General features: G+C 43.7%; 1 protein-coding gene across 1 annotated transcript in view; it reads left to right on the top strand.

The window, feature by feature from the left end:
- Window positions 1–2,435: 2,435 nt before the first annotated feature.
- Window positions 2,436–12,148, top strand: part of SLC1A3 (solute carrier family 1 member 3) — an 83,956-nt gene continuing 74,243 nt past the window's right edge. The window contains exons 1-2 of the mRNA XM_002713973.5: window positions 2,436–2,601; window positions 4,080–4,353. Coding sequence (XP_002714019.2) covers window positions 4,173–4,353 — 181 coding nt within the window. The 5' untranslated portion in view covers window positions 2,436–2,601; window positions 4,080–4,172. The remainder of the gene's footprint in view (window positions 2,602–4,079; window positions 4,354–12,148) is intronic.

The raw sequence follows: 12,148 nt of genomic DNA on the forward strand, positions 1-12,148 counted from the left end.
CCTGCGAGGGACGGAGGTGCTCCACTGAAGAATAGGTGCCTCTTAGTTATTCCTTGCTCTGTCCACATTTTGATCCCCAAAGAACTTACCTACCACATAATCCTAGCAGATTAATCTTGACAGATTTTTTAAATGGGACAGCATTGTGTGTTTCCTGGTAGTTTCCATTCTGGGAGACCAGCATTAATAAGATTCTCTGTTCCCACTTTAAGTGAAACACAGTCTACAGAGGTTAGTCCATAATTTATGGATCTTTCATTTGCGTAGTGTTTCTATAAAGGAAGGAAAACTTTTAGAGCCCCAACGGTCTTACCTATAAAGCAGGGTAGAACTATGTGTTGAGTAAACCCAGGTTGCCCCCTGGGGCATTATTGCCATAACTTTGCAAAAGGAGAAAATGGGGCTTAAAAGAAGTAATTCCCAATTATTTCCCCCAGACTAAAACTTGTAATTCAGATGAACTCTGAACTGAGACTCTTTGCATCTCATTTTCTCGTTAGGTTTTATTACACCACCAAAACTTTGAGTAGTGAATGGCTTCCTGTCTCAAGCAGCACCAGACTTCCATAATGTCTGATGAACCAAAATAATGACATGCTTTTTAACCAAGCTTTAGAGATTTGAAAAAAGAAAAAGTGCACCGAGTCTTCTCATGCCTCTGCTAACCAAGAGTGTGGCTTTCCAACCCTTTTTCTTGTCTCTGGACAAACAACAACAGAATAGGCCACAGGACTTGAAATTCCACTTTAAGTCATTGGATCCCCCCCCCCCTCCTTGAAATAGAAGTAATTTCAACCAGAAATGTGAATAAATTAGTCCTAAGTCCATGGCTCAGGTAGGACCTGGTATAGCGAATGAATGTTTTTAAAAGTAGTCTCTGTTGAAAAATGAGATCTGCTCTGTACACCTAGGCCAGAGGCACCAATGTAAAAGCAATTAGTTATTTTTTTTTTTTAACCCAGAAGGTTGAAAAGCATCTTATCCCACGCCCCTATATTATGCCTTTGGTTTGTTAATAGTTACTATGCACTGGGTACAGGACAGGTTCTTGGACCCAGAGAAATTGCAATTTAGTTGAGAAGCCAAAACTTAACATAGTATTAAAAAAGAGGGATGGTATAGTATAAGCCCAGTGTGATTAAGTGTTAAATAATGTGAGACAGATGCCGAGTGACCTAGGGGATCACGGGAAAGGAAAGATGGATCGCCAAAGACTTGCACTGTCCAGTGTCTATTTTCAACAAACACTTAAAATGATGCCAGATTAAGAAGTGGTTATAATGGCTGCTAATTTTTAAAGCATTTACATGATTCATCATTGCTTTCCAATCAGTAGCTATTCAAAATTACATACATGGAATAGTTGAAGCTGGTGAGACATTTCCTTATAACCTATCTGGATTTGCTAATGAGGGGAAAAGAACACACTTCAGGGTTAGGTAACAGGCATCAGAATTGGGCAGATTCTGCATGAGGAGTATGCAGTTTGGAGAACAAGACTACAGAACTGATTTGGGGTATGAGTTTTGGTTTCTAATGGACTTTTGTTTCTGATAAAAAGTTTTACGTTGTAGGGATGGGTTAGACTTTTAATTTTTTTTTTACAATCTAGATTTCTTTCTGAAACAGACTAAAGTTACATTCTCAAGGCAATGATAATTTTTAATTGCTAAAAATCATGGGATGGGAGAGGGGAACTAGGGGATTTTTAGCATCCTTTAAAATTGAGGCATCTGATAGTAACCTGGCCTTTGAAATTATGAGACTTCAAATATGCATTTGCACTCTCGGTCTTAAAATACACTTTTTTAGTTTGTAGTTTGGCAAAGTTCCTGGTCTCTTTGCGTCTCTTACCTTTTCAGTCTTTGCAAGGCATGCAGTTGGAGCTAACCTAGACTTGTTAGAATAGAGTTTAAACTGCTAAAAGAGAGGCAGGTCTTGTGCTTTGAGTAACTTTAGGCGAGTTTAGAGAACTGCACTGGGCATTTTTTCCCTTCTGTATCTGATCACATTCGGAGTCTTCCCAAGAAATGCCAGTTATTCTAACCCAATTCAAAATCGAAGAACGTACTTTGCTAACAGTGGTACAACCAGGCGAAAGAGCACACTCGTGTTCCCTTCAAGGCAGGAAACCTGCAATAAAGTGAAGTGATTAAATGTAGCCGTAGAAAAGCCTTTGAAATGTTCTAATCAAGACTTCCAGCTTTCCCGAGTGTGTTTGCACTTTATTTTGCAATTCTTCCCGGTCCCGATTTTGCATTTCTAATGAAAGTGAGCTGACAAAGCGTAAAAGCAGTCTAAGGGGTCAAACAAAGCCAGCAAGCCTGCCTCTGCTGTGCCAAGATTCATCAATATTCCAGAAACCTCGGGGTTCCCCCTCCTTCCTCTGTGCTGTTTTCATTTCTCCACTCCCCCTTTCCCGGGCACAGGCTCCTCCCCTTTTCTTAAGTTGCCTGATAGTAACTTGCAGTTCCAGAGCACATGCCTGTTGTCAGGGCTAGCCTGCGCGGCTCCCTGTGCTCTGGGGCTCCCTTGTACCTGCTGGGGTTGTCACCTTGCCATTGCCTGGGGTGTCTCCCACCCGTCGCTAAGTCAGAAAAGGTAAGTGGAGCGTCCTGTTTCCGTGCGGAGCTTGATTTTTCTCCTTGCATATCCCTGCCAGTGTTTCCCAAGCGGGGGAGTAGCAGGAGTAAAAGCTAGCCATTTTGGTAAAGTCCGGGTTAGTAATTTAAACGTAGTGAGCGTGTGGTGTCTGTTTATACCGGGTCCTCTCGTAATTTGGCGTGGAGTCATTCGGAGTAGATTGCGGTGAGCGATCTAGAAAAGAACCCAGGCTGAGCCCGCCTGCTGGAAAGTGGCTGGGAAGGGAATCGGAGCTATCGGGAAAAATCTGGTCTCCCCCTTCACTTCTGCACTTCTCTCTAAGCTTTTAATCTGGTGTGAAGTCTTAAACAAGTTGTAGGTCTTATTATCACTGACCCCCAACCTGCAATTTTATTTAAATGTCAAGCTATTAAGACGTCTTTTTCTTCCACCCTTGGATTTGCCAAAAGCTTGCGAGGAGTCCCTTGGTTTCCAATTACCTCCCCCACAGCCGCACACGCTGGCTGCCTGCGTTGCCAGATAGGGCCACATGCGCGCTTGGTTTCCACCCCGACTAATCATGGCAAAGACTACGGATTGAGAACACTTGTAAAGCAGCAGAAAGAATCCCTTGAATTTTCAGAACAGCTGATCTCCACCCAGGGAAGGTTTACTTAATTGTATTTGAATAACCTAAGATGCATTGAAGTAACCAAAAACCACAGGCTGTAATGTTTGGAATGAAAATTGGATTCATCTCCTCTTCTGTTCTAGAAATCCCAAGTTTAAAGATACTTAGAAGTCAATGATCGTTCCTCAGGAGACTCCACTATGTTTGCCACAAGAGACAGATACTACTTTGTACTTACACTTGTAAAAAAAAAAAAGTGAAAATGAATTAGAATGACATGTAATTTACAGATGTGCCTAGAGCACCTTCTTTCATGGAAAAGTTACCCTATAAAATGGCCAAATGTATTTCCCTTGTCCTATGGGCACTTGTGCCTTTTTGTGACTATATTTACTAGCTGGCTTTATCACTTTTTTTTTCTTAATGAAGAAAACAGCCAGTTACTTAACTACATATAACAAAGACTCAACCGACACATATCAATATCTTAATCCTGTCTGTTGACCCGGTTATGCTTTCAACCATGTGTACAATTTAAGTTATCAAGCAATTCTCGGGTACTTCCTGTGCATTCAAGTGCCGCCTTCATGCACAGCACTTGGCTGGGTTCTGGGCGGGAGTGTGGTGTTGGGTGCTCCGAGGAATCATTTTGTAGCCTCAAGGGAGGGAGGACACTTCTTCTCAAAGTGAACACACATCTCTGCTCCTATTTTCTGAGCTGAAGCTTGGCACTGCAGCTCTCCAGTCCTTAATTCCTACCGCGATTATGCAGTCTGCCAAGAGCTTCCCCTGGGGTGCAGGACAGCACTGACTGACCCGTGGAGGCTATAACGCTCATCTCTTTCTCTCACTTTTCTCATTCTAGTTGCGGTCTAGCCCACCAAAAAGGAGGCTGGGCTTTCCGGGAGTGATTGCCAGACACTGAAGTGCAGAGAAGTCGCTCCTAGAAAAGTAAACTATGACGAAAGGCAATGGTGAAGAGCCCCGGGTCGGGGGCAGGATGGAGAGGTTCCAGCAAGGCGTCCGCAAACGCACCCTTCTGGCCAAGAAGAAAGTTCAGAACATCACAAAGGAGGACGTAAAGAGTTACCTGTTTCGGAATGCTTTTGTGCTGCTCACCGTCACTGCTGTCATTGTGGGTGAGTCATTGAGTAGAACATCTGGGACATCTGGCTGCCGGGAACATTATCAGATGGACTGATTGTAGGTATTCAGAATGATAGCCCAGGCTTTCCTCTAAATGTGAAGGTTCCTTTTCACGAGAAAATAACAGTTTGTTGGCATGTTTGGAGCAATGTATGGTAAACACACGAGAATCTGAAAGAAGTAGTATTAAACACTATGTAAATCAGTTGATTGTGAGGAGAAAGGTCATAAGTCAAGTTTTCCATTTTGGGTAAAGCTGAAAGTGATAATTTAATCGTTAGGCATGAGCAGTTAAAGAATCAAACATAAACCAACATGCTCTAGATTTGGCCAAAACAGGATTATTGTAAAATGTCATTTTCATTTTATACGATTAGTACACCTCAAGTGAGATAGGTGTACCTGATAGAAATTCTATTCTAATGGTGAGGACAGGAAGCTGCGTAACAACACTTGGACAGAAGGCCAAATTTCTTACGTGATTGCACTCTCGCCCAGCAATGGGGAAAGATAAATTGGGGAAAATGTTAACACAGATCTCTCATTTGTTGCCTCGCAGAGCCTGCCGTAACAAGCTATACTCTTTTTGAAACATTTCAGTTTCTTATCAACAGCGTGGTTATACTAATAAAACGTCATTTGGTTAATTGGTATCTGAATTATAGTTTATCACTTATGGGTGGCATGGATGCTACCAAAAAGCCACTTATTTGGAATTCTTTGACCAAACCAATCTAGAAATCCTTAGATTGGCAAGCATATAAGCCAATGGTATATTGTAAAAATGCTCTTACTTAATTCTATATCAATTAACCACCAAAAAAGTCAAGTACAGTTTTAATCTGTTCCTCAGTTCTCCAGCATCTCCACTAACTGTATAGTTAATTTTCTTAATTTTTATTAAATCATCATGTAGCATATAAATATAACTTTGTCCAAGAACACAGGATTCTTAAATTGTAGATAAATAGAAACATAGGAGAGTATAGATTGACACAAGACATCAGATGTATTCCATCTGAATATCTTTGGCTCCTATAGTAATTGGTATTTCAGTGGATTTTAGAGATGCTCAAAGGCAATCTGTCCTGATTGACCCAGAGAGGTAAAGACTCTGTGTAGGTCCCCAGGTTTGAAGATCTTTCTGGGAGGCGGACTTCAGTACCATGTAATTTTCCTGCAAGTCAACACAGACTGCAGTATGCTCAGCTCCTTTTTTATTCAGAATCAGACGTTGTCAAGCCAAGGAAAAGTAATAAAAGCAAGCATCTATATAGGACTACTCTGCTATTTTCTGGGTGACTTGCTCATTGAATCCTCAAATAACCCCATAAAATGAGTGGGGAGGTGTGATTACTATGATCTCTCGTTTCGTTGATGAAACTGATGGAACGATCAAAGGCATTTCCATAGTCAAAAACTAGTAATTCTAGAGCAGGAAGTCAAACTGTGTCTGGGGCCGGAGGCTAGTTTATTAACCACTAGGCCATCCTGTCTCTGCACTGCTGACTAGTTGGAATCTTGTGAGAGATGCCAAGGAGAGAGATGATGTCAGGTGTTGGTAGAAGCCAATTAGCTAGTAGTACTGTCATCTTACCACATGATTTAGCCAGTTACACTTAGCAAAAAGCTTATAATTCTACAAATTAAGCCACGTCTCCTTCATTCATTTGACAAATATCCATTTATTTATAATCCTTATGTATATAGTCAGAAAGTTCAGTAATATCAGTGTGTGTTTGGAAAAGATGTAGGAATACCTGTTCAAAGTGATGTTTTAAACACCAGAAGCATTCTGTTTCTTCTTTTAAAAGATGAATTAATTTGCAAAGCCAAGTGACAGGGAGAGACGGATCTTCCACCTGCTGGTTCAGTCCCCAAATGACTGCAAATGTCAGGGATAGGCAGGCTGAAGACAGGACCCCAGAACCCTATGAGGGTCTCCCACATGGGTGCCAGGGGACCCAAGTATTTGGGCCATCCTCTGCTGCTCTCCCAGGTGCATTAGCAGGGAGCTGTATTGGATGACTCAAACTGACATTCCAATATGGGATGCCAGTGTCACAAGTTGGAAGCATAACCTGCTGTGCCATGATGCTGGTCCCCAGAAGAGTTCTGTTTCTAAGATAGAAATGTTTCCATTGGCCGGCGCTGCGGCTCAATAGGCTAAATCCTCCACCTGCGACACTGGCACCCCCGGGTTCTAGTCCCGGTCAGGGCGCCAGATTCTGTCCCGGTTGCCCCTCTTCCAGGCCAGCTCTCTGCTGTGGCCAGGGAGTGCAGTGGAGGATGGCCCAAGTGCTTGGGCCCTGCACCCCATGGGAGACCGGGAGAAGCACCTGGCTCCTGCCTTCAGATCAGCGTGGTGCGCCAGCCGCAGGGCGCTGGCCGCAGTGGCCATTGGAGGGTGAACCAACGGCAAAGGAAGACCTTTCTCTCTGTCTCTCTCTCTCACTGTCCACTCTGCCTGTCCAAAAAAAAAGAAAAGAAAGAAAGAAATGTTTCCATTAAAGAATAGAGGAATTGAAAAGACATAAAAAAAGTTGGAAGCCAGATTGATGGAGAAGAAAATTCCTAATTGATTGGTACAAAGAAATCTCATCTCTAATTAATGGAAGATAATGCCAGGATTAAGAATCCATTTTCTCTAGGAGTTCTGGGATCACTTCCTAGCCCAGTGAGTCCTTCCTTAGGATTTTTTTTAAAGATTTATTTACTTATTTGAAAGGCAGAGATAGAGATACACGGTGTGGAGGCATGGAGCAGAAAGACAGATCTTCCATCAGCCAGCTCACTCCCCAAATGGCCGCAACTAACTCCCTTCCTCAAAATTTGAGAATTGCAATAAGAGTTGGCTGAGCTGAGGTCGATGAGTTGGCTGAGCTGAGGTCGATAAGTTGGCTGTATGCCCTTGCAGTTAGCTTTACTAATGGAAACTGAAGAGGCAGAAGCAACTAGAAAGAACTGACAAAGAAATGCAGGAAGAGAACTCAGTGACAGACCACTGAGTCTACACCAAAGACTTGGGGTAGCAAATAGACAACTTAGCGGCCAACAGACTGAGGAGAGAAGGAAGAGGCCTTCAGTTATGTGTTGGTGCACCTTCCAGTGAGGGCCCAGCGAAAACAAGGGCTTCATTTAGAATGTTGCTGGCTTCCACGTCTATGTCAACCCTAGATGAAATAAAAGGAAAAGAATATATCTGGACACCAGCTCTTTAATTTGCTACACCATTGGAAAAAATGGGCAAAATAGGTGCCAGTGCTGTGGTGTAGCAGGTTAAGCCACTATCTGTAATGCCAGCATCCCATATGGGTGCTGGTTCAAGGCCTGGCTGCTCCACTTCCAGTCCATCTCCCTGCTAATGTGTCTGGGAAAGGAGCAGAAAATGGTTCAAGTACTTGGGCCCCTTTACCCACATAGGAGACCCAGAAGAAACTCTGGGCTCCTGGTTTTGGCCTGCCCCAGCCCTCGCCATTGTGGCCATTTGGGTAGCAAACCAGCAGAGGGAAAATTCATTCTCTCTCTTGCTCTCTCTCTCTGTCTTTCCCTCTCTTTCAAATGAATTAAAAAAAAAAAAAATACCCTGGGCAAAACACTAACAGAGAAGAAAGAAAGAGTTATTTTTCCAAAGATGAATTTTGAAGAGCTAACTATTACTTGGCTTCCAAATTCTTAGATTTGATTGTTTTTAGTAAACACCAGGAAAATCCATATTAGGATAAGTGTTTTTATTAAGTATGTTCTAACTTTGAAATGAAATGAATGTGCATTTAACGTGTAGAAGTAGAAACTAGGAAGTATGGTGGAGGAGGGTAGAGATATATGAATCCACATCTTTAAAAAGTGTGTAGCAAATGCATATTGTGGAAAAAGACATAGGTTTCAAATTTTTGTACCAAAATATACTTTGAATTCCATTTTCCATGAATATTTGAAGCACCCTTGTATATTCAGAATCAAAAGAGTTATCTCTTTCACTACTAATCTACAAACATCAGCATAGAGCCACTTGTGCAATTGGATGTCATTTTAAACAATGTTGAAGTCTGGTTGTGCCATTGCTATAACAAGCCCGTGACTGGAGCAGGTTAACCACCTGAGGGAAAGCAGTGCCATGCTTCAGGCCTCTTTAAGAGGGTTCTTTCCAACGGGATAGATCTGTGTCTTCCAGGACATCTGTCTAACAGCAACGACCATGAAACCACTGAGGAGAGTGATTATTGTCTTTCTCCAGAAAACCCTTTCTCATTTCAGGATGTGGTAGCTGTATTGGGGTGACCTTGGACATCTTGCTAAAGCAAAGGGGCAGTCCTTTGCCATGGTCTAGTCGCAGAATAGCACAATTAAAAGGAACTCTCAGGCCAAAGAATTATGAAGAAGTGAATCATAAGACCAGCTGCAGGGGACGGGAGCCTGTAAATAGGATGAGACGATCGATGGCGTTGCACCTGAGGCGTGCCACCGGCTCGCATCTTTCTCTGATACTGTGCTTGCCACGTGCACGCTCGGGCAGAGTTTGCATTTGAGTTGGCCTTTATGTCGGTTTGAGGGAAAGTGATGACTTCTCAGGAAAGAGAACACGCCTATGTTTTTCTGAAACGTTTTCCCGCATTCTCTAATACTTTGTCAGGGCACTTAAATTGCATTAAAATGCAGCACAACTCCAGAACAATATCTGAGGAATTGGTTGTTGTGGTTGCTCCTTGAAATAGAAACTGGGTTTCTGGGGAATGCAGTAAAAGGAATATCATTTCTTTCTGAATACATTATTGTATAGTTTGGACTTTCTTTGTGTCTTTCATATTGCCTACTATTTAGCTATGCTCTAAATGCATAAGTTATGCACTTTTTAAAAACATTCAATGCTATTCACAAATTTAACAAATACTGAATGTCGTGTATCTGACCACCACCCGTTAAGCAATAGGGATTTCCTGCTCTCAGGTAGGTTAGTGGGAGAGATGGGTGACAAATCAGATGACAAAGGAATATCCAAGATTCAGAGGCAGTGATAGAGAAGTTTGCAGTTAACTCTAAGCATTTACAATGAGATCATAGAGGGCTGGTGCCATGGCTCACTTGGTTAATCCTTCACCTGCAGAGCCGGCATCCCACGTGGGTGCTGGTTCTAGTCCCAGGTGCTCCTCTTCCAGTCCAGCTCTCTGCTGTGACCCGGGAAGGCAGTGGAGGATGGCCCAAGTGCCTGGGCCCCTGTGGGAGACCAGGAAGAAGCACCTGGCTCCTAGCTTTGGATCTGTGCAGTGCCAGCCTTAGCAGCCATTTGGGAAGTGAACCAACGGAAGGAAGACCTTTGTCTCTCTCTCTCACTGTCTAACTCTACCTGTCAAATAAAAAAAGAGATCATAGGATGCTGTTCTATATAATACCAGTGTAGGACATCTTTCTGCGTTGGTATTTTGGAAGTTTCACTTTCTCATTCACAGCTGCTTACCGGGGCCTAGATACGCCATTTGGGGTAAAAAGAGGGTACGGCTTTCATTGAAGGTCAGACCTGCACTTGCCCGCCAGCTGGGACTATCCAGTTGCCATGTGATCCTAAAGAAGGCATTGAAGTCCTCTGAGCCTCAGTCTCCTGTCTTGACACCTATAATGTATATTGGTAACTGTATCCACTAATGCTCTTTGTGCCAAGCAATGTTGTGTTCAAGTATACTAATGCTATTTCATCTTCTCAACAGTTCAGGGAGGGAGGCAGTTTTATTACTTTCACTTTCAGATGAGGAAACTAAACATAAGATACTAATCCCACAGCTGGGATGTGTGTGTGTGTGTGTATAATTATTTAACACTCTCGTCTCCCACACTGCTCTGGGTGCTGGTCCTTGCTCTCAGAAATGGTCCATTCTCATTGTATCATAGCTATTAGCTAACAGTCTTCACTGAACAGATACTCAACAAATCACTAGAGAAGATCACTCTTGAGGGTTGGTGATTCAGTGGGGTAGGGCGGACTGCAGGCTGCTGGCCTATTTTCTCTTTTTTTTTTAAGGTTTGTTTATTTTGAAAGAGCAAGAGAGAACTTCCATCCATTGGTTCATTTCCCAAATTGCCACAGCAACCAGGGCTGGACCAGGCTGAAGCAAGGAGCCAGGAACTCCATCCAAGCCTCTGAGTAGGAAGGGCCCAAACACTTGGGCCAGTTTCCGCCTGTCTTCCTGGGTGCATTGGCAGGAAGCTGGATTGGAAGCAGAGTAGCCAAGACTTGAGCTGGTGCTGTAATATGGGATGACTGCATAGTGGGTGGGGAATTAACCTGCTGCACCACTGGTTTCTGACATGGGTGACCAAGGGGTGGATAGTGGCACCCGTAAAGGTAGAGGGTGCCTGTAGAGAATGAGCTCAGTCCAGGAGCTGTTGAATTGGAGAGGTGGGGTGCAGTGAACGAGGCTCATTGTACCTGGGGAACCGGGAGGTATTCATTCTTGTGTCTCCAGGTTGAAGGAGGAGGATGCTGTCTTTGGATAAGTGAATCCCGATCTGTGAATCGGGTTATCCTACTGGATTAGCTACTCTGAAAGCAAGTCTATTCTCAGAACAATGTTAATGCTCACGCCTGTTCATGCTGACAGCAGTCCTCTTTGTTTCAGAAATGCTATAGAGGTATTCAGCGCCTCAGACACAGTCTCTACCTGGTCAGTTAAGCCAGGAAAGGTTAACTGGTGTGTCTTACTATCAGCTGCTGGGCTGAACCAGTTGGTAGTAGGGCCACTGTAGGCACAGATGGAGTTAGTGCTGGAGGACAGTCCTGGGACCTATCCTGGCATTGTCTCAGCTTTCTGAAGCCCCTTATGTATGGGACACACCCAACCAGATCCAACCACAAGAACCCAAAGAATAAAGGACAGATCTCCAGGATCTGATTTATGGACTCTTTAACACTTTTTGGAAGTGAGAGGGAGGGGAGTTTGAGGCGGCTGGGGTAAAGGGAGGGCCCCCAAGCCATGCTCTCCCATGGTGTCACCAGAGCTCTGTATTCTGTTGCTCAGCAGAGACTCCCAGGCAGAGAACTGGGCGGGAGGGAAGCTGTGCATTTGCTATGCCTTGCTCTGGAGAACGACACAGGGATATGGGATAAAGGTGAGGGCTTTGATAGCCTCGAATTCATCTTCTCACCCAGGAAGCAGAAATGCAGAAAGATTACCAGAGCTGGCAATGGCAAGTACCCAACACGTAGGCCCACGTCACACATGGATCCCAGCCCTCCCCTCCATCTTCTCAGAAGCATGCCAGTGGTGAGCTGTAGTGGAGAACAGAGCCCTGCTTTGAGTTGGAGAGTTTGGGACCTGTTTTTTACATGTGCAAAATAGAATGGGTATAAATACTCTCAAGACTTCTATCCCTGGTGAACCCTTTACTCAGTAAGGGTTAATCTTATGAGTATAAAGTAAACAAAGTAGATCATTGTAAATATTAAGAGGAAGGAGGAGGATGGGTGGGAGCGTGGTGGACAGGAGGGAGGGTAGGGTGTGAAGTATCACTGTTCCTAGATCTGTATATATGAAATACATGAAATTCGTTTACCTTAAAACTTTTTTTTAACTAAAAAACTTATATCCAAAAGTAGGTATTGTGGTACAAGAGGTTAAGCCACCACTTGGGATGCCCACTCCTATGTCAGAGTGCTGGGTTCAAGTCCTGCCTCCACTTTAGATCTAACTTCCCGCTAATGTGCCTGGGAGGCAGCAGATGAGGGCTCAAGTTCTTGGTCCCCATCCACTCATATGGGAGACCCAGATGGTGCTTCTGGCTTCAGCCTGGCCTCAC

This window comes from Oryctolagus cuniculus, chromosome 14 (assembly GCF_964237555.1).
Source record: "Oryctolagus cuniculus chromosome 14, mOryCun1.1, whole genome shotgun sequence".
Classification (NCBI taxonomy): domain Eukaryota; kingdom Metazoa; phylum Chordata; class Mammalia; order Lagomorpha; family Leporidae; genus Oryctolagus; species Oryctolagus cuniculus.